At 36.7% G+C, this 23,683-nt stretch overlaps 1 protein-coding gene across 1 annotated transcript; it reads right to left on the bottom strand.

The window, feature by feature from the left end:
- Nucleotides 1–4,642: 4,642 nt before the first annotated feature.
- Nucleotides 4,643–10,190, bottom strand: LOC122590593 (2-oxoglutarate dehydrogenase, mitochondrial-like). Its single transcript, XM_043762783.1, has 9 exons — nucleotides 10,073–10,190; nucleotides 7,466–9,061; nucleotides 6,824–7,050; nucleotides 6,402–6,734; nucleotides 6,060–6,306; nucleotides 5,860–5,988; nucleotides 5,567–5,782; nucleotides 5,050–5,173; nucleotides 4,643–4,961 (listed from the first exon to the last, which is right to left on the bottom strand). The coding sequence occupies exons 2-9, from the start codon at nucleotides 9,014–9,016 to the stop codon at nucleotides 4,717–4,719; spliced, it is 3,072 nt and encodes a 1,023-aa protein (XP_043618718.1). The 5' UTR covers nucleotides 9,017–9,061; nucleotides 10,073–10,190; the 3' UTR covers nucleotides 4,643–4,716.
- Nucleotides 10,191–23,683: the final 13,493 nt, after the last annotated feature.

The raw sequence follows: 23,683 nt of genomic DNA, 5'->3' as shown, positions 1-23,683 counted from the left end.
GCAACGCGCGGGTACCATTCTTGTGAATCATAATACTTGATTATATAGCTACAGAAAATTTGACTTCATTTTCCATAGTCTCGAGTTTGAGTCTTAAGTTTCTCATCCTAAGGTATTTTCCATGAGTAAGGGTTGAAGGTCTAGCAAATCGCTTGTTAAAATTACCTTCAGCACGTTTGAATCGAAACTAACTTTACAAAAAACATTTATTGCAGCATAACTAGTGCCCCTAGGGCACTAATTAGCAAATCCGAATTTCAAAAACACTTTTATATTGTTTTCCATTTTTCATTTTCTATGTTTTGAAAACCTAAAACTGTTTTTCATTTTCTAGTTTTCAACGCATTTATAAAATTTTCATATGTTTTCCAGAAACGGAAAACTTCTTTCATTTAATAAGGAAATTAAAAATGAAAAACTAGAAAATATATTTAACAACTAAACGTGCCTAATCAACATAGCATTTTTGAATCAAATAAACAACTCATCACCACTTAGAGGCTTTGACCTATTTAAAAAAAAAAAATCAAATCAATATCAGGTGTGAAATTAGTTTCATGAAGTTGCAATTTAAAATGTATCTTATTAAAGTTTTAGAAAACATGCTAATGTGTATCTTATTGAAGTTTTAGAAAAAAATGTAATCAGGAATGAGAACTTTCATAATCTGATTATATGGTGATAATAATATGAATACCAGGTTGAACGGCACCCGCATGATGCGTCGGTGGCGTAAGGATGGTGGAGGTGGTGGCTGTAGTGGCAGCGGTGGCAATTGGCAGCGGCGGTGGTGGCAGCAATGGCAACAAGTAGTATAGGTTATTGATCTAATGTGGTTTAGATATATTGTACATCATGCATCAACATGTGTACATTCTTGAAAATTGAAAATTTATATTGATTAATAATATATAGTATAGATATAATGACTAGAACGGTACCCGCGTGATGCGACGGTGTAATGGTGGTGGCGGTGATGAGTAGTGATGGTTTGCAGCGGCAGAGGTGGTGGAGGATGCGACAGCGGCGGCAATGTAATGGCGGCAGCAGTGGTGGCGGTGACGGGTAGTGGTGGTGCGCGGCGGCGATTGGTGGTAGTGATAGTGGCGACAAGTAGTGTAAGTTATTGATGTAAATGTGGTTTTAATGAATTGTTGAATGCTGAAAGTTGATAACTTTAGAAAAGGTTTACTGAAATTCCCTTTGCCACCGGATCAAATGAGATTAAGTATCTAATGTATAAGTGCGGAAATTCTTATACACTAGCAATCAACAATAAGAATACGAATATGAATAAACTGGAACTGTATATTACTTAGGTAAATGCAATTACAAGTAAATACCAAGTCCCTAAACACGAAAATATAATGACTAGAAGATCCCCCTTATACATAAGGTTTAATCTCTATCTCTATTAATACTAAAACTAATGGACTAGACGGACCGAGCCCAACTCAGACGCCCATTCGAGCTTGACCAGGTCGAGCTCGACCAAGTCAAGGTGTTGACCAATTTGAGCTTGACTAGGTCGAGCTTGACCAAGTCAACGTGTTGACCAATTCGAGCTTGACTAGGTCGAGCTTGACCAAGTCAACGTGTTGACCAATTCGAGGTTTGACTTTATTATACGAAATACAATAACGTTTATTAAAAGTACATATTCAATAGACTCAAGACAAAACTTTTATAATGATGTTGTCATTCGGAAATGCACCAACAGACTCCCCCTTGACATCAGCCTTTAGAAGTTTTAATCGATCTTCAAAGTCTTCACTTGTAATGCATGGAAATAGTAACAGAAATGCCCAATCAAGCACTCCTTGACTATTGCTATCACTTATGACAATCATTAGTTAAAAAATCTGTAATCAACAAATTTTCGTTAACTAATAATATTATGTCTTCTTTCGGTAAGACTTGATCTTCATACGCTGCACATTGATCTTCAAACTGCAAAATCTCCGTATCCTTACGACACCTAACAAATCCAATACACAAATTGTAATTCTCCTTTAAATAGTAACCTCCAAATTAAGCTCCAAGCAACATTATCATGCCAAACATCATCACTTTAAAGTAATACAGACATCATTGCCTCCTCATGCAATTCGGATATCATCACTTCAGACATTATGCAAAATATCATCGCTTAATCTATTTTGATCTTCAAGCTAACCGACATATGTTAAAGAAGTTGAATCTCCAACTATCAGCATCGAATTTAATCAGCTCTCACAATGATAAGAGATTCTGTAACTTGAATTTCAGAAATGCAGCACTCACAAGATCCATGTCTTCAACCAATAGTGTCTGACTTTGTCTTGTATCTTCATGAATCCACCAATCACCTAAAGTCTTTCATATCAAATCTCCCCCTCAAGGTAAGCATCTCCAAAATACATAGAGAACCACTTAATCTGCAACCTCTTCACTAGTCACCGGATTAATCATCTCTACATCATTGGCATTAAATAAAGGTTTGATTTTCAATTACTTGGCTACAAATGATTAACTTTATCACAAAAGCTTTTCGACAAAATCTCAAACACATGTTAAGGAAATATCATGAACAGTTTACTCGAAGTTTCAATCAAGGTCTTCAATCTTCATCTGATATATCTGAATCACCTAATCTTTAATCAGGCGCCTTTGATCCAAAAACTAGGTCGGACACATGTCACACAGATTCAAAACCAAAAAGATACCATGACTAAACCCCGTCGAAACACCATGATCTTTATTGCTATGAACACCCAAGAATTTTGCATAGAAAACATGGAAGCCTTGAATTTTTATCCCCCCCATTTTCTCTACAAAATTCGTAAAAACATCCTATGTGTTTATTTTTTTACAACACATCTCTCACTCTCATCTTCATCCCACAGTGTTCACATGTGCAATCAAGAGATAACACAGTAGTTCCTTGCTAAAATAACATCATGACACAATTGTTCACATATACAATCAAGAGGTAACCCAGTAGCTCATTGACAGAACAACATCATGACACAGTTCATATATACATTCAAAAGATAACTAGTAGCTGCTTGTTACAACAACCTTTTTTCTTGGTATTGAATTCCCTCTAAGATTTCTCTGAATCTTCTATAAAGGATAAACCTCTAGCCGTCATTGATTTGAGTTGTCTAAATTTAAAACCTAAAGTTGATCAAGTTTTCAAGTCTAATGCTTTATTACAGAAATCGAACAAAAACTCAAAGAGTTTACAAGTTCAATATTCCAACAAGCTTAGACCAAAACTAAATCAAAATTACTAGTTCTTGACAATTCGAAAAGTGATAAATTAGAATCCAAAGTTGATCAAGTTTACAAGTCCAAAACTCAATTAGTAGATATCAAACCTAAACTCAAAAGAGTTTACAAGTTCAATATTCACATAAGTCCATAACCTAAACATAATCAAGATTGCAAATTCTAAAAAAAAAATCAATCACTTGGAGCACAAAATTTGATTATATAGTCTAACAAGAAAAATCGGAACCTAGTCATTCGAGCCCGAATAGGTCGAGCTAGGATAGGTCGAGCTCCAGATGGTCGAGCTAGGATAGGTCGAGCTTGACTAGGTCGAGCTTGACTTGGTCGAGTTTGACTAGGTTGAGCTTGACTAGATCGAGTTTGACTAGGTCGAGCTTGACTAGGTCGAGCTCCAGACTAGGTCAAGCTCGAAAGGTCGAGGTCGAGCTTGATAGGTCGAGCTTGACTAGGTCGAGCTCGAGTGGAGCGGCTGAAGCTTGTCTGAACCGAAAAACCGAAAGAAAACACCTTAATCGTTGCTGAAACCTTAATCCCGAACCAAAAGAATACCTCCGTTGGCTCTGATACCAATTAAAAGTCCCTTTGCCACCGGATCAAACGAGATTAAGTATCTAATGTATAAGTGCGGAAATTCTTATACACTAGCAATCAACAATAAGAACACGAATATGAATAACCTTGAACTGTATATTACTTCGGTAAATGCAATTACAAGTAAATACCAAGTCCCTAAACACGAAAATACAATGACTAGAAGATCCCCCTTAAACATAAGGTTTAATCTCTATTTATACTAAAACTAATGGACTAGACGGACCTCGAATTTCATGGAACGAGCCCAACTCAGATGCTTATTCGAGCTTGACCAGGTCGAGCTCGACCAAGTCAACGTGTTGACCAATTCGAGCTTGACTAAGTCGAGCTTGACCAAGTCAACGTGTTGACCAATTCGAGGTTTGACTTTATTATACGAAATACAATAACGTTTATTAAAAGTACATATTCAATAGACTCAAGACAAAACTTCTATAATGATAATGATGTTGTCACCCGGAAATGCACCAACATTTACCTCAAAAGAGCACTCATTCAACATGTTGAAAATTACAGTAAACAAGCATTGTAAACTTGTTAAGTATACAGACTCCGAAGTCCGAACTTTACCAATACCTTCATTTTCATCCATCAAAGGAAACAAGATGGCCTCACATATATGTAAAATAAAAGTATAAAATCGACCTTCGCGTATAAACCTCACTAGTTATTACATCTCCCAAAATTCCGCATGTATATATAAGAGTTGGTCCATATGAACTCTTTTATAACTTGATAAACAACAAAATATTTGTATCAGATAGCCCATACGTAAGTTAAAAAGTATACCTTATTCCAAATGGTGTCACTTTATTAAGTTTGTTTTCTAAATTGTAATAAAAGAGGTCAAGCAAGGGAGGGGGTAGTGATGGGGTCAGGCTGCATAGCTTTTTGGACTATCTCAGACTGTTCTTTTACATGAACACTATAAAAACCGGTTGCAGTAGCAGCTGATGGAGCACGTCCCACGTATTTGATGTCTTCTATGGTACCTCTATGGAGTTCCTTCATTGCTGTACCAAGGCGAGGAGCAATGTAAGTGTATGCCCCCATGTTCAATGGCTCTTCCTGGCACCAAACGATCTCAGAATCTAAAGAAATTAACACAAATATAATTAGTACACTTAAGTATTCGATTATATGTAAATGAACGATAACTTCACCATCTTTGAAACGTACTAGGGTATCGCTTTAGTTCACGCTGGATTAGGTCATATGGGAATGGGCAAAGCTGTTCTACCCTACAAATTGCGATGTCTTTCTGGTCCATTGACTTCCTTTGTTCCTCAAGTTCATAATACACCTACAAATTTAAATGCGCTTATTGCATGAATCAGAATGACAAGTGTTATAGAGCTAGCAAGATGGTTGGGACACATAACGGGTCAAAGCAGGGTCCAATTATAAATGGGCATTATAAGTTCAGTCTAAACGAGCCAACTAGGGTTAGTTTTAACTGCATACACATTTTTATCTACTTTTATAAATAATCTGTTAATTATGAATACCAAAATAATACTTTTACAAAAATAATATGAAAGTTTACGTAGTTTGATTTTGAGATTGTATGCATTTTAATCACACTATGGGCAGTTGACCCATTTGAGATGAAATACAGCCAAATCCACCCATTATAGTTTCCAATGTTTCATGCTTCTAGTTTATATGTGCTGCTTGTTTCAAATATTTTATGAACCTTTCCAGAGCAAAGAACTAAACGTCGAATGCCCTCTTCAAGATCCGAATGGCCATTTTGATCCTTGATAAGACGCTTGAACCTTGTCCCTTGTTTGTCATAACCCGGATGACCTTGAGCATCATCGAACTCTGATAGATTTGATTTGCAATCTTTATGACGAAGCAAGTTTTTAGGAGACATGACAATTAGTGGCTTACGGAACTCCCTATGCAGCTGGCATATAACTTACGAGTCTCGTAAAACCATTAAGGAGTATGTTACCAATAACACTTTTAGATATATAACGTTACCTGCCGACGCAAGACATGGAAATAATTTGCTGGGGTTGTAACATTGACAACTTGCCAATTGCTTGTTTGAATCTGCTTTCGCAGAGTTGGTTCCATCTCGGGTATAACAAATGGATTATCATCACTCATCTGTGAACACATATTATAGTTATACGAAGGTTATGATACTGAAGATTACAATTCCTCATGGGAACAATTACCTGAAGGAATCGTTCAAGCCTTGCACTCGAGTGTTCAGGACCTTGGCCATCATAACCATGAGGCAGCAACACAACTAACCCGCTCTGACGCAGCCATTTGGATTCTCCACTGCTCAAAAACTGATCAAACATCACCTGTGCTCCATTAGAAAAATCACCAAATTGCGCTTCCCATAATACAAGCGAGTTGGGATTTTCCATTGAATACCCCAATTCGAATCCTAGCACACCAAACTCTGAAAGAGAGCTGCATTTTCAAAAAGTTAGGGTAGATAAGAATCAAAGTGTGGATTATGACTTATGAGATATTAAAATCATTCATGTAATGCCATAAAAACATACCTGTTACTAACAGTGAACATTTCTCGATTTTGATTCGTCATAACATGATCCAAAGGACAGTAACGCTCCCCAGTTTCCTGATCATGGATTACAGCATGTCTATGACTGAAAGTACCTCTCTCAACATCCTGACCACTCAACCTCACATGATTCCCTTCTACCAGCAACGTAGCGAAAGCAAGGGCTTCTCCAACCGCCCAGTCAACACCCTCCCCGGTTTCAATCATCTTTTTCCGATCAGCAAATATCTTTTTTACTGCTCTATGCGGCGTAAAGGTTTCTGGAATAGTTGTGATCGCCTTCCCAACACTCTTTAAAATCCCGGGTTGGACCCTGAAGAAAAAAATAAGATATCTACTCAGTTAACATATCCCTAACTAAGTAACTATGATAATGTCGGCCTACAAATAGCTTAAACTTACCCAGTGTTATGAATACGTGCAAGCTGCTCGGGAGACTTAAATCCTGACCAGTAATTTGAAAGCCAATCCCTTTTCTGCAAGACATAATCCTTGCTAGCGATGAATTCTTCATTCAGAATCGAATTAACCTTGTTGTGAATTTTGTCAATGACTTCTTTAGTAACTTGACCTGATTCAAAAAGCTGCTTCTCATAAATCTCGAGTGCAGATGGGTGCTTCCGAATTACCTGTAGCAACCATCAAAATACAATTATCTAGGGAGTATACTATAAGAGAAAGTGGATAAAAACACAACAGATAAATGTTGAGAGTGAAGCTGTAAACCCAAAAGACAAAGTCAAGCTGAGTTGACTTGAGGGTAGCCTCTAATTAGATTAAAGTCATTGAACATAAGGTCAGCCTCAAAAAATTCAACATGCTCAAAACTTAGTGACATGTCAGCTGCCACATCATCATTATGATGGGTAGCCTGCTCAGATTATCTTAAATTAAAGATTTTGAAAGGTGGATAGTATCAAATATTTTGAGAAGTTTATGGTCTTTTTTGCCTATAATAAGTCAGTTGCCTATGAAACAAATCAGACCAAATCGGGTTAGCAAATTATGCATTTACGCGAATGCAATACAAATAAGAGAGATGACCTTGTACATTTTGGGCTGGGTGAAAAATGGTTCATCAATTTCATTATGCCCAAATTTACGATAACAAGTGATATCAACCACAACATCTGAATGGAATGTCTGCCGCCACTCTGCTGCAAGTTCACAAGCATGAACAACTGCCTCTACATCATCACCATTGACATGGAATATGGGAGCATCTAAAGCTTTAGCAACATCTGTACAATACTGTGAAGATCTTCCGCATTTTGGATCAGTAGTAAACGCAACTTGATTGTTTACCACAATGTGAATAGTTCCGCCAGTTGTGTAATTAGGAAGAGCACTAAGATGCAATGTCTCATAGACCACACCTTGTCCAGCAAAGCTTCCGTCCCCATGAATCAAGATGCCCATGTTCTTTGTTCTATCCACGTCGTTTGAGTAATATTGTTTTGCTCTGGTTTTTCCAACAACAACAGGATCTACAGCTTCCAAGTGACTCGGGTTAGCAACCAATGACAGATGAAGATGTTTTCCGCCTCTTGTTGGCCGGTCATATGAAGTTCCTAAGTGATACTTAACATCACCAGTTCCAGTATAAAGCCCAACTTCATCCACTGGCTTTGTACCACTACTAAATTCATTGAAAATTTGACGCAACGGCTTCCTAACCACATTACCTAAAACATTCAATCTTCCTCTGTGAGGCATCCCAATGACAATATTTTCAACCCCAAGATCTGCTGACCTATCAAACATCTCTTTCATACCAGGAATTAAAGTCTCACCACCTTCAAGTCCAAACCTCTTAGCAGCAGTCCACTTGGTAGCTAAGAAGTTTTCAAACTGGGTACCCCATGTAAGCCTATCAAGGATTACCTGGCGTCGCTTGCTATCATATTGCATTGGGGACGGAGTCTCTATTTTGTCTCTTAACCAATTACATTTTTTGCGGTTTGCAATATGCATATACTCATAACCAATACTTCCACAATAAGCCTGTTCAAGCCTAGTCATAATTGCTCTAAGGGTTTGCACTGGTCGGTTCTCAGATAAAAATCCAGACATTTTCCATACGCCAAGAAAAAACTCCCGATCCAAATCAGTTTCGGTGAAGCCATAAAAACATGGATCTAAATCATCCGGAACTTCTCTCTGCTCGAGACCCAATGGGTCTAAATTGGCTTTCATGTGACCATGAAACTGGTAAGCTCTCACTAGTAGCAACAACTTCATGCTCTCTTGAATAGTTTGGCCAGATAACCCGGGAGACGAAGCTGCCGGGCCTTCAAAGTTTTTAAAGAAAATGTCCCATGACTCATCAACACTGTTTGGGTCAGTCTCCCAGGCTCTTTGAAGTTCTTCAAGATAGACACTACTAGTTCCATCTAAGAAGCTGTCTGTTAACCTAGAAAGCGGAACAGATCGAGGGATAGGTGTTGATTCTGGTTTTGATTTGAAAACCGTAGTATGAAAACAGTGGCTTCCTGATTGAAGGACACGTGTTCTTGCTGAAAATGGTCCACCGTGTTGTAACGTTCTCCTTATTGCAAGCTTTGATAGACTATATCCAGCTCTAAACAACACCATTCTTCACCAAACTTTATGTTGCCAGTTTCTTTAACAAGTTCAGGCCTGCTAAAACAAAGTTTAATTTGATTTTTACAACTACAATTTTTAACCAACAATGATGTAACAAACACTAAAAGAGTGAAGTAATATAAGCATAGTGAGAAAATTAAAAGAACAAAACAATGCAACCCTCAAACAAAAGGAACAATAACTTTGTACAGATTGCATTTCAAAGTCATAATGTATTTATCAATCAATACATGCTATGAAACAGGATACTCGGTTAGGCCACAAACATTTAACCTATCATATGAAAGATCAGTGGCGGAGGCATAATTTCAGTCTGGGTTGCCGAACAATTTCCATAATATAAACAAGTGTAATTGAAGTCATGAGATTTTAAGTGTATATTTTGTGGGGTACTCAATAAATACATAAATATAAATATGATACTAGAAATATTGAGTTTTATAAATATTGTTGGGTTGTCATGTTCACCCTCAACACATAGCTCTGTGAAAGATATTCTCACATTACTTTGAATTTCTTCTTTAAAAATTTTAAAATAACTATGTTTAAAATTTTTTAAATAACTATGTAAATATCTATTATATAATATTTATGTTCATGCATTATAGATATACAGAATATAAATAAAACACAACACTGATAAATGTAACAAATAAAAACAGAGTATCAAAATAAATCAAAATTATCGTACAACAAAAACACATTAAAATTCATTACAACAAAGCAGGTATCACAAAATTCAAAACTATTATGCATTATAAATCACTAAAATAAACCGGAAAAGTGAATATTAGGTTGTCCGGCATCTAAGCTTAGGTGTGGAATCCATCACATACAAATTTTTTAATATTTCTTGATTAATGAATAAATGTTTGTGTCCCATAAATTTTATGGATTAAAAAAATAATATGTGAGTGTTCCACATCAAAGGTCAAGTATCTAGGTATCTAGCGTTATATCCCCATTACCAAACAAAACACTAACAGAATTTGAATATTTTAAGGAAACAACGCATTAGAAACAAGTGAGGATGATCATACAAACCTAATTGTTGTTGTTTTGTCTTTGTGGGAGTGATCACTCACCTCTTGGATTATAGATGTTGTATTAAAATCGAGTTATTATAGATATAATGGATGGATGTATCTATTCATAATTCATTTTTGACACATGATACAGAGAACTATCTAACATGTATTCTTTTTCTCCTTTCTAGAGGCAACCAAACTCCATTAAACTTTACTATTGTCCCCTTTACTTTTTATTTTTTTCAAAACAGTCTAGTTAAAATCTACTCTACTGTTTTCGTTTTACTATGTGTTTATAACATATGTACAAACTTTAGTCTTTTCGACCTTCTACTGTATAAGGAACATATATTGTCTAGTATCTACTTGAAATTTGATGAACATAATATTTCAAGAGACACATGGAATCATATATAGCCAATAGTTAGCGCGCATTGGTAAGGTAGTTGTATAAGAGTTGTATGTTGCTTAGACGTTGGAGTTGTATACGCGAGTTGTGTATTACGCTTGATAAAATATCGTTGTATTACATGAACCATTCAAAGGATATGAGCTAGTTGTATACAATAAGTTGTAAGCCTCCAACTAAGCATTTTATAGTTGTGGGCAATACAAAGAGTTAAACTTAAGTTGCATGAAATTCTAATATGTTGATATATATGGCATCTCATTGAACTCATAAAACTTGTAAGAGGAAATGAGTTGAGCCTTACATAAAGGAAAAAGGTAATATTTGGATTGCTCATCAGTCAAGTAATCAGTAGAAGAGGGATGGTATGTTTAGGTAATAAAAGTATAATATAGGGAAGTAAAACGTTAATATCTTTCTTTAATGGTGAGAAAACTTTAAGCCGAATATAATGTTTTAACAATCAAATAGAGGCTACGTGGAACTCCTGGATTTAGCCATTTGGGACGTATTTGCACCTTGCCAACTATTACAGATTATTAATTTATTATTTATTATATTTATTTATTTATTTATCTACTAGATTAAGCTCGGACGTTGTCCGGACCTAACCGATAACGTAAATAAAAAAACTTGATAGCTATAGTATTATTCATACTTTATGATATTATACAAACTATCAGATTACGATTAATGCATTTAAAAAGATTATGTTTATGATTTATTAATATATGATATATGTTAAATATATTAAAACTTTACTGATTAAATATAATCTTAAGTTATAACAAATTTATATGTGAGACTAATAAAAATAACAGTAATAATATTAATAAGAACTAAAATAATAATAATAATAATAATAATAATAATAATAATAATAATAATAATAAGTTTTGCTAGGTTAGAGGGGTGAGATTCAAATAGTATTTTGGCTTCTCACTAATTTCTTGTAAATCCTATGATTTTTAATAAGTGATTTTATGATAATAAAAATAATTATAAAATAAAAATTATATAATATAAAAAATAAAATAGAAAAGAAAATAATAATTACGCAAAAATGACATGACAACTATATTACTTGACTATTTATTTATTTCTAACTTATTGGTGATTATGATTAAGATTGTGTTAGGTCAAAAATCGACCAAGTATAATTTGTTCAGAAATATTGAAGCTCAAAGAAAATACTTGTACAGAAATTCTGAGACATCCCTCAGAATTAGTTCTCTGAAGCTTCACCTCAGATCAAGATCAACATATCTGAAGACGTTCATTCTGAAGTCAAAGACTGAAGAAGGGAAACTTCTGAGGAGCAGAACTCTGAGAAGATTCCACTTGATTTAAGATCTGAAGGCCCTCAGTGAAAAAGTATTTACAACACTTTTTCACTGATTACGAGGAAGTCTTTTTGCAGGCTTTAAACTACCTTTACCCGGTTAATAACTTTATACCTGGGATTGGGATAGTTATAGCAAAAGGTTGGGAATAAAGTATGTCAAATCACATCAAAGAAACTTACATACTTTACCTTAAACAAACATGTTATGAATTTGTCCTACAAATCCATAAATGCACCCAACCATATTTGTACGGCATTTGCCATGTCATCAAGACATGTTTGCCTATAAATATAAGACTTCTCACACTTGCAAAAATGCTTGGAACTTTGGCATTGCAACGTGTGATATATACTCTAAGTATTCTTACGAGTATTTCCTTGTTGTTTAGATCATTTGTATTTCTAGGTTGTTTAGATATTTTCACAAGTGTGATTATCTTTGTTCTGCAACAACCTTTGTATTTTGTTTATAGTTATAAATAAAATACTTGGAAAAATACATCTTGACTCTTTGCCATAATATTTGATTATACATAGTATTTATATAGTTTCAAGCACTTGTTCTTATTTGTTCATATCCATATCTGGATCGTAATCAAAACTAGTCTTTATCTAGATTAGTATTACTTGCCAGTCGGGTTACTTGATATAATTGTCTTTATTGTTATACCTATATTATATCTTGTATTCGATTAACATCTTGTGTAGGTGGACTCACACTTGGTATCAGAGCCTCCCAGGTTTAATCATTAAGTTGTTATACCTGTTTGATCCTACAAGATGTCTGGAACCGAACAACCAAACCCAAATGGTAACCCTAATGTTAATCTCAATGCTACTCCACCACCACCACCACCAGCACAACCCAGTGTTCACGTACACTTTCCTAACAACCCTGTCCTGAAGTTCAATGGGGATAGTGACTCATTTATCACATGGAAAGCATGCATGCTCAAGTATATCGTTGGGGTTGAAAGACACTTGACCTCCATTCTCTTAGAAGGACCTTATGTACCCATGAATGCCTCGACTGTTGTTTTTAACCAAGATGGGACCCCTAGAATGACACCCAAAGAGAAAGACCACTGGTCAGAAGAAGACCATAGATTGGCTGACCTTGACTCAAAACTTCAAAATATGATTCTCTTTGCTGTCCCAGAAAGTCTAAAACTCACTCTTGTTTTACTTGACAATTCTAAATTGATGTGGGAAGAGTTAATGACCCAGTTTGAGGGTACTAAGGAAATTGTTGTCACAAGAAAAGTTGCTTTGAACAAAAAATATGAAGCCTTCTTTGCATTACCAAATGAAACTTTGACTCAAACATATATTAGATTTACAAACTTGGTAAATCAATTGAAAGCTTTGGGTGTTGATAAAGATAAAAAAAAATTTTGTTGGAAAAGTTTTGTGATATACTACCTTCTAAATGGGAAAATTTGATCATGGTTTTAAGACAAGGAAAAACCCTTCACAGCCACACTCTAGCCTCTTTATACGGTGCTTTTAGATATACTGAGGAAAATAAAGCTGAGAGAGTTGTGGCTGAGCAAGATGCTAAGAATCATGTTTCTACCAGTTCTGCCCTGGTTCATTATTCTGAACCTAATGACTCTGCCCTACTATCTTCTAAGAGTGATCATTCTGACTCAGTGAAGAAGATGGTAGCTGAATTGATGAAAGCTGGTATTTCTGAATATGCATCACATGAATGTGATCAGGATGATGATGATGATCTTGTTGCAATGATTGCCAAAACTTTTAATCGTTTCAAAATTAAACCAAAAAGAAATGGCAAACAATTTTCTTCAAATAATTCCATTGACAAGTCCAATTTAGAGTGCTTTAAATGTGGAAAGAAAGGACATTTTATGAAAGAATGCAGATTATCACAACCCTCTTCATCACAAACTGCCCCTAACCATTCTATCTTTCAGAAAAATGATGATGGGTACAAAGCTAAATACAAAAAGCTGAAAGCCCACATTGCACTTATGGCACAAGAAGAATCCAACAAGAATAGCTGCATGGTGGTAGACTCAGAAAAATGGGAGGATTCTGACGTGTCCTCCGATGATGAAGAAGAAGTGAGGGACATGTGTTTCATGGCTCGTGAAGATCAAGGTCATGTTGTTAAGTCTGATGTGGAATCCGGTCGTTGGGTGGATATTATCATGAAAAAGGTTAGTGCTTTTGGTTTTGAAAAAGATGAGGAACAAAAATTGGACCTTTTAGTTCTGATAGAGGCCGATATTCATGTTGAAACTGTGCGTTCATAAAGTATTAAAATGTTTGAAATAAATTCTTCTGAACTGAACGCCAGTCAGGCAAGGCTTAAGGAACTAAAAGATGTTCAATTGGCTTTAAAAAGTTGTTAATCTCTGGTGTCCAAACTTGAACTTGAAAAGGAAGAATTAAGGATTATTTTAGAAAAAGAAAAAAAAAATAATCAAATCTTGGATGAAATCACCATTTTCTGAAGCTACCATTAAGAAAACTTTTGAAAATCAAAGAATTGCATATGGCACAGGTGATCTTCATCTTGCATCTGTAATAACTGATTTAGATGCACTTCCGAAAGAAATGAGACCAGAAATAATTTTCAAAGATCTTGGTAAAACAAAAGAGATAACTGAGAAAAGCCCAGGAACAACCTGAGGGAAAATCTGAAGCACGTCAGACCAGTGCTTCAGACAAGAAAGCTAAAACCAACAAGCCTTCCCCTCAGTCTTCATCTAAGGTTTCTAAAAACCAGCAGAAGAAGAAAAATGTCTCCCCTGCTGAGCCTTCTACCTCAGATTCTGGTAGGGCTCAGGTGTTTAATGAAAAGTCTGTTTTGTTAAGGATAGAAAGCCAATTTCAAATATTGGCCAGGCAAGTGCAAAGTTGTAATGCACGATTAAAAAATGTTGAAAGCACTCCTCAGAATCCTAAACAAAACCCAAAACCTTTTTCTAAGAAAATCAAACAAGTCAAAGAAAAATCTGAGAAGAAAAAGGTTAAAGAAATCATCAAACCAACTGTTTTTATCTCATCTGAGATCATGACTGACATCCGCTTTGATCCTTCTGTCCCATATATACCAAAGAAATTTAAGGCTTCTAAGGGAGAGAGCCTAGTGGACCCATCAAGAGATGGGTTCCCAAAAAGAACTAATCTTTGTGTGTGTGCAGGGTGACTGCAAAAAGAATATATGGTTTCTGGACAGTGTTATTGGCAGAACCATGACTGGTCACCAGACCCTGCTAGAGGAATATAGGGTACAAAAGGGGCCCTCAATAACTTTTGGGAAGGATGAAAATGTACAAACTGAGGGATATGGTGTGGTGAATAATGGACAAGTAAAATTCACAAAAGTTGCATATGTGAATGGTTTAAAATATAACCTGATCAGTGTCAGCCAACTTTGTGATGATGGCTTTAAGGTATTATTTGATGTTTCACAAGGCACCATATTCAACAGAGATTGGAAGGTAGTGATGATTGCACCTAGGAAGGGAAACATTTATATAGTAGACATGAACAGTGCTACTTCAGAATAATGTTTCTACACAAAGGCTGATGAGGACACAAATTGGTTATGGCACAAGAGATCATCTCATCTGAACTTCAAAAATATAAACAAGTTGTCAAGAAAACAACTTGCTGATGGGATACCTGCAATGTCCTTCAATAAAGACAAGCCATGTCCAGGATGTGAAATGGGAAAGTAGAAAAGAACATCTTTCAAGACCAAGCAAAATTTCAGCATCACTGAACCACTTCATATGCTTCATATGGATCTATTTGGTCCTGTGAACGTGTAGACAAGAGCTGGGAAGAAATACACTCTGGTGGTAGTTGATGAATATTCAAGATATTGTTGAGTGATCTTCCTCAGAACCAAAAGTGAAGCTGCTGCTGAAATTATTGCTCTCATCAAATAAATTGAACTCAAACACAAGCGAAAAGTTCGTCAGCTCAGAAGTGACAATGGCACTGAATTCAAAAATTCCACTCTGGAAACCTTCTGCACTGACACTGGCATATCTCAAAACTTCTCCTCAGCCCACACACCAGAACAGAATGGTGTTGTAGAAAGAAAGAATCGTACGCTGATAGAAGCTGCTAGAAATATGTTGAATGAATCAAGTCTTCCAAAATGTTTTTGGGTTGAAGTTGTTGCAATTGCTTGTTACACCCAGAATCGTTCAATTTATGTCAAGAGACATAAGAAGACGGCCTATGAAGTACTTAGAAATAGAAAGCCTAATATTGGATATTTCCATGTATTTGGATGTCCAGTATACATTCTGAATGACTCCAGCAAATTGAGCAAGTTTAGCAAAGGTTGATGAAGGATATTTCTTAGGTTATTCAATAATTCGCAAAGCCTTTAGAGTCTATGACAAAAGACTTGAAAAGGTTGATGAGTCAATTCATGTTACCTTTGGTGAATCAAATTCTGCAATCTTTAATAAACCAGTCTCTGAACCACCCTTAGAAAGTCCTATCAGTTTTGGTGAATCTGATCACAATGTTCAATCAGATCAGTCACCTGAATGTGTTTCTAATCATCTTAGTTCAGAACTAGTTCATAATAAGCAAAGCAACACTCCATATTATCCTTTAGTCACTTTCAAGCTACCTTCAGAAATGATTATTGGATCAGATGTGCGTGCTGCTACTCCTCAGATATCAGTCTCCACTGAAATACCTCAGAATGAAGAATTTCATGATGCAAATCGTGATTTACAAGATGATGAAGATGATGAAACTGAAATAGTCTATTCTGAAACATCTCTTGAAGTATGCCAAAGGAGTTCTTGCACTGATATCATTGTTCATCCTGGTCATTACTCTAAATGGACTCGATCACATCCAATTGATCAAGTTATCGGCGATCCAAGTAGAGGGGTTTAGACCAGAAGACCCACAAGCGATCAATGCTTAAACATCAGCTTCTTATCACTGATAGAACCGAAGAAGATTGACGAGGCTATGAAAGATCCAAGTTGGGTTAAAGCCATGCAAGAAGAGCTTAACCAATTTGAAAGGAACAATGTTTGGGAGCTTGTTCCATGTCCCAACAATCTGAAGAAAGAACCAATTGGGACAAGATGGATCTTTCGTAACAAGGTGGATGAAGATGGCCATGTAATTAGAAACAAAGCAAGACTTGTTAAGAAGAAGGAGTTGATTTTGATGAGACTTTTGCACCAGTGGCTAGACTTGAAGCTATCAGAATATTCTTAGCATTTGCAGCTCATCATGAGTTCAAAGTCTACCAAATGGATGTTAAACGTGCATTTCTGAATGGAGAATTGGAAGAAGTCGTGTATGTTTATCAACCACCAGGATTTGAAAGCAAAGAAAAACCTCACTGGGTGTATAGGCTGAACAAAGCTTTATATGGTCTGAGACAAGCACCTAGAGCCTGGTATGATAATCTAACTCGACATCTTTTAGATAATGGTTTTAAAAGGGGTGCAATAGATAACACTTTATTCATCTTGCATGAGAAAAGTGATATCTTACTTGTACAAGTTTATGTTGATGATATTGTGTTTGGTTCTACAAATGAAAAAATGTGTGACAAGTTTTCAAAAATAATGTCTTCTGAGTATGAAATGAGTATGATGGGTGAATTGACATACTTCTTGGGTCTTCAAGTAAAACAAACCAATGATGGTATTTTTATAAATCAAGAAAAATATGTCAGAGATTTATTAAAGAAATATCAATTTGACTCAGTTTCATCCAAAGATACTCCAATTTCTGCACCATAGACTTTGGACTCAGATCCTCATGGAAAACCTGTCGATCCCACAAAATATCGTGGTATGGTGGGATCATTAATGCACTTAACCGCAAGTAGACAAGATATAATGTTTGCAACATGTCTTTGTATACGATTTCAATCTGATCCCAGGGAGGCATACCAGAATGCTGTAAAAAGAATTTTCAGGTACCTTAAAGGTGTCCCCGGACTAGGTCTTTGGTATCCCAAAGGCTCAAGTCTAGATCTCATGGGCTATTCAGATTTTGATCATGCAGGTTGTAAGATAGATAGGAAAAGTACTACAGGTGGTTGTCATTTCCTTGGTGGCAAATTAGTTAGTTGGACGAGCAAGAAGCAGACTGCAGTTTCTTTATCCACAGCTGAAGCTGAATACATTTCTGCAGCAAGTTGCTGTGCTTAGATTTTATGGATGAAGAACCAACTAACTGATTATGGTGTTAAATATACCAGAACTCCAATATCTTGTGATAACACAAGTGCCATCGCCATATCTCACAATCCTGTCATGCATTCCAAAACCAAGCATATCGACCTCAGGTATCATTTCATTCGTGATCATATTATAAAAGGTGATATCGAAATTCATTTCATTCCCACTGATAAACAACTAGCTGATGTGTTTACAAAACCTTTAGATGTCAAAACTTTTAAACATCTTATCAGCGAGTTAGGAATGCTAAATCCTGTGTAGCATTTCAGGGGGAATTGACAAGAATATTTTTACCAGTAAAGGAAAATTTTCTCTGAGGGGGAATTTTTGCCTCAGAAAATATTTTGTCTGAAATGGTTCAGAATCTAAGAAGGCTTCAGAACTTCAGAAAACGAGATGGTTCAGATTGCACTTACTAAACCTCTCTCAAAATTAAATAAATCAAATCTGAAGTCAATCAGAAATTTTTATTTTATAAGTGATACTTGGTTTGCAAGTGAACACAAGATTTTACTGTACAAAGATATCTTTTGGCTTACATGTCATACCACTTGCGCCGTAAAGGAAAATGATCATTGCTTTTGCATTAAACTAGGTTGAATACTTTTGGAAAATGTGCATTAAATGCAGACGTGTAACCAAAATTTATTTCGGATTTCAAACCCGATCAAAATTACCTTTTAATAAAATATTATTTCTTTTAATTGGGTTTAAATTTCAAAATTCTTTTTATTTTATTTTCTTTGGAAATCCTTTTTTATTCCCTTCGAAAATATAAATACTCTTTCCAAAAATCATTCTCACATTTACTTCATTTTTCATTTACTCCCCAATCATTCATTCTCTCTCATTCTCTATTCCTTCAAACACTCAAACTCTAAATCACATTCTTTTCATCTTCATCCTTCCAAAATCAATTCATCATGGCAAAACAACCATCCCAAGCAAAATCTCTCATTACTTTCGAATATAATCCTCCAAAACCTGCAGTCAAGGCCAGTTCAAATTGGCCAGAAAAGTTTGAAGCCAAGGCCATTCGTTTTAATATGAATAATTTTAAAGCTGCCCTTAATGCTAGAAACAAAACTTTCATGGGTAGAATCAATAAATTTCTTGAGGAATGTCCTCTTTCTTTTGCCTTGACTGTAGATCCAGAGATTCTCTTCCATAGATATTTTTTAGAATTCTAGTACACAGCCGAAGTAAGCAAGGATGATAAATCCATTGCTTTCACTCTCAAGGATGGCACGAAGAAATGTGTCATCACTTTGGATGGATTCAAAGAGGCCCTCCATCTAAATTATTTGCAAGAATCTGTTGTCTTTGCAAAGAGGTTGAAAGGTGTAAACTTTAGGGAAGTATTGGTGGAGATGGGGCATGACAATATGGTTGATGGTGAAGGAAATTTGAAAACCTCAGGGCATATTTTCATCTCGGGATTTAGAAATTGTTGGAGGTTTTTCTGGACTCACATAGTTGAGTGCCTAGGTGGTAACGATGGTGGCTTGGACCAAATCTCATTGATCCAAGTGGAGATGGGTTATTAATTATGGAATGGGATCACTGTGGACTATGCTGAGATGCTTTTCTCTCAGCTGGTAGCTAAACTGACAGGAAAGAGAAGTCCACATATCTCATTTCCCAGATTTCTGAGCGTCTGCTTTATGCATATTCTGGGAGATGCATATTCTGAAGGGGGACTTGAGCAGTCAGCCACAGAGTTCTGCAAGGATCTATCAAGGCTTTCTACATCTGATCCAGAACCTGAACTTTCTGCTGCAATGCTTCAGGTATTTACTAAAACTGACACAGCACGACCGGCTGACTCAGAAAGGTCACTGGGCGGGTCGCAAAAGAATATGAGACCCACCGGTGCACCTGGTGACAAATTATTGAGGTTGGTTAAACCCAAACCAGCCTCAACCACCCAGTCACAACCCTCATCCAATGACCAGCCTGAGGATCTCCCAAAAGATCCCTCAGGATCTCCAAGGGGCGTTTTAAAACGACGAAAATTTAAAAAGTCCTCACAGCCCAAAGACACTACCACCAAAGCACACCCTTCTGGTACCTCCCAAAAGGAACCAAAAGAATCAAGTCAAAGGGAAAACCCACAAGCAACCATCTCCAAAATTTCTGTAGGAGGAGATGGTGAAGAAAACTTAAGTGTGTCAGCCCAACACACAATAGAAGTTGAGTCTGCACTTGCACTCCCTGAAACCTCACAAATCTTACACTCTTCCATTGCATAAACTGTTGATGTTTCTTAGGTGATACCCAGAGAAACTGAGGTTTCAACTTCTGCGGCCGATGAAGGGATTCTTGGAGATAGCACAAGAATTACTGAGGCAACCCCGGTATCGACTATTGCAAGCGAAGATGCTACGGCGGAGCTTATCTCTATAACTGGTAATGATGCATCTACTGTTGAAGTAGTTGTTGAACCAGCTTCTGGAACTGGCACCAGTGGTCAGGTCTATGGCATATCTGATCAGGGTAAAGTCTTGACTTCATTCTGGGATGAAGATGAGCCACTTCAGGGGAATCTTGATTCCCTTGCTGACTTTGAGTTTGATGAGAACTTATTGGAGGAGAACCAGTCGTCTGGTTCTGGGCCAACCTTCAACCTCACAAACGTCCAACCTCCCCTAGAAAATCCAAATATTTTTTATGAACAACCATATCACCCACCACCAATTTCACATGCACACCCTTTGTTTCCTGAAGGCTCAACTTCTGCTTTTATCACTTCACCAACCTTTCAACCACAACTTCAACACTTACACCCCCAAATTCACAATGTTCCACCACAAAGGACATATGATGTGCCAGAAGAGCAAGAAAAGGAATTGGACTCAGAAACTGAATCTGAGGGTTCAACTGATGCACAATTGGAAAGAACTCTTGTTGGCCTTCGTACTTTGCCTTTTGTTGCTTCTGCTTCTGCACAACCACCACCTCCTTTGAGTGTGGAAGCACAGTTAGAAAAGAATCATACCAAAGTCCAAAACCTACTTCTCAAGGTGGAGGACTTATCTAAATCTCTAACTGCCAACACCAGGTCCTTGAATGATTTGAAGGGTGCTCAGATATTCCTTGGAACTGAGTTCACCAAGCTAGCTGGTAATGAAGGACTAGTGGGTGGGAAGCTAAATGAACTTGTGATGGCTTGCAATAAGATCAGTTCAGCCATCAGAGAAGCTTTCAGGCTGACCAAACAAGATGTGCAGAGTTCAGTTGTTGCGAATCTGACATCTAGTGTCGAAATTATGAAACAAGAGGTTCTGGCAGTCGCAAAAGAGGTATCTGAATTGGTGAAGAAGCCAAGTGTTGATGATATGATTACAAAGGTGCATTTGGAGTTGTCTCAGAATTTGGTTGCTCAACTGACAACTGCCATTGCATCTAAATTTGAGGACAGGGTCAAAGAGATGGTCGAGGACTTCACCACCGAAGCCAATGGAAGAGTGGACAAGGCTGTTGAAGAATGTAAGAATTCAGTGTCCACTCTTATTAAAACTGTCCAAGACCAGTCTCAGAAACTGTATGACATTCTGACCATCCTCAGGAAGGAGCCTGCAGCTGTTGTTCCTCCCACTCCTTCTCCCCCATCTTTTACTGAAGCTGATAGAAAAATGCTAAAGGAAGTTTTCGAGCATGAGAAGCTGAACCTTAACTCATAATTCAGGTTAAGGGCTTAGTTTTCAACAATGACGAAGGGGATTTCTGATAGTATGACACAACAAAGTTGGGAACCTCTGCAGGGCATGCAAAAGGCAATTGAATTATACTCGAAGATGCCTGCAGAGTTCCCCAAAGGAGGAAGTGAAGTGCCAATTGGTTTGCTTGCCAGCTCACAAGAATTAATTGAAGCAACCAAGAAGCATTTTGAAGCTGAGGGGGAACTTCAGAAGAAACAATCTGAGCCACAACCATCTGAGCATGCAAAGAAAGATAAAGGAAAAGCTCAGATGGTTGAAGAACCAAAGATGAAACGGTCAAAGGATTCTGGCCTAGTTGTTGGTGAAAATGTGGATGAACATGGTTGTCCATTGCATGATCTAGCTACTGATAGCAACAAGCTTGTGGCCCTGCAGATGCAAGTCTCCAATCAATTCATCATTTGGAGAGAAAATAAAGAAAAGGAAAGGGCACAACACTTGGCAATGGGTACCATTGATCTGGTTGATGCTGCAGCTCTTGGATTGCCAGTTGAAAGATATCAGAAGATTAAAAATGATCCAAAAGTGCAGAAAGCTTTGGAGAAATGACTGAACATGAATATGGAATGAAATATTCACCTCTGGAACAAAAGCTAGACCATCTGACATTCAAGTTGTCCATTGAGGACTTGGTGAAAAATAAAAAGAAGGAGATGGAGATTAAAAAGAAAGAAATTCTGGCTGGCGTTCTAAAGGTTGAAAAAGAACTGTCAAAACCCCCCATTGAAGCCCAAGGTAACTGGACCAAGGACCTCAAGAAAGAATGTTCGTGATGCGGATCTTTCTACCTTTGTATCAATGCCTAAAGATGTTCGTGATATGGCTCAGTATGAGCATTATCTGAAGCATCGATCTCATCCTGCCAAGATTACTGATGCTAAAATTACAAAGGAGGATGGATTAAGGTTATTTGATATGGTGGTTTTAAGAGAAGGAAGGACTCCATCAGAATATAATCAGGTTTCAGTGCACGAATTCGGGATTTCTAGACACAAGGAAATGATCCCAATTCTGAGGGCGAAGCCAAAATCTCATTTGATAGGTGCTTTCTTGAAGAAAATTCAGCAGAAGCTGCAAGCAAAAAATGAGATGGAGGCAAGACTATATGGGAAGAAGGATTCCCCTCTGAAGAGGAAAGCTGTTGATGCACCTAAGGGCTTCAGGGCTGCAAAGAAGTAGTTTTCACTCTGTAATTTTCTTGTACTTGTAATTAATTTCAAACTCTTATGTACTTGTAACAAATTCTGAGATTCTGTACTGTATATATGTTGCAAGTCCCTCATTACATGTAGATGATAGGTTTAAGTTAGAACAATTCAAGTTAAAATTCTAAGACATCAATGATCTATAAGATGTCCATAGAAAATTTTTCATATAACTTAAACAAAACTTGCATTTTAGACTTACAAACATGTATAGATCGAAGTCTAAAAATGCATGTAATATTTAAGAACAAATAGGGAGAATTTGTTATGTCGAAAATCGACCAAGTATAATTTGTTCAGAAATATTGAAGCTCAGAGAAAATACTTCTACAGAAATTCTGAGACATCCCTCAAAATTAGTTCTCTGAAGCTTCACCTCAGATCAAGATCAACATATCTGAAGACGTTCATTCTGAAGTCAAAGACTGAAGAAGGGAAACTTTTGAGGAGCAGAACTCTGAGAAGATTCCACTTGATTGAAGATCTGAAGACCCTCAGTGAAAAAGTATTTACAACACTTTTTCACTGATTACAAGGAAGTCTTTTTGCAGGCTTTAAACTACCTTTACCCGGTTAATAACTTTATACCTGGGATTAGGATAGTTATAGCAAAAGGTTGGGAATAAAGTATGTCAAATCACATCAAAGAAACTTACATACTTTACCTTAAACAAACATGTTATTAAATTAACTTTTAGGAAAAACCTTACTTGGCATATCTAGTTTTTTCTTAT

Source organism: Erigeron canadensis, chromosome 3, assembly GCF_010389155.1.
Source record: "Erigeron canadensis isolate Cc75 chromosome 3, C_canadensis_v1, whole genome shotgun sequence".
Lineage (NCBI taxonomy): Eukaryota > Viridiplantae > Streptophyta > Magnoliopsida > Asterales > Asteraceae > Erigeron > Erigeron canadensis.
Note: the sequence above shows the minus strand (reverse complement) of the source record. Positions and strands in the feature narration are given on the sequence as shown.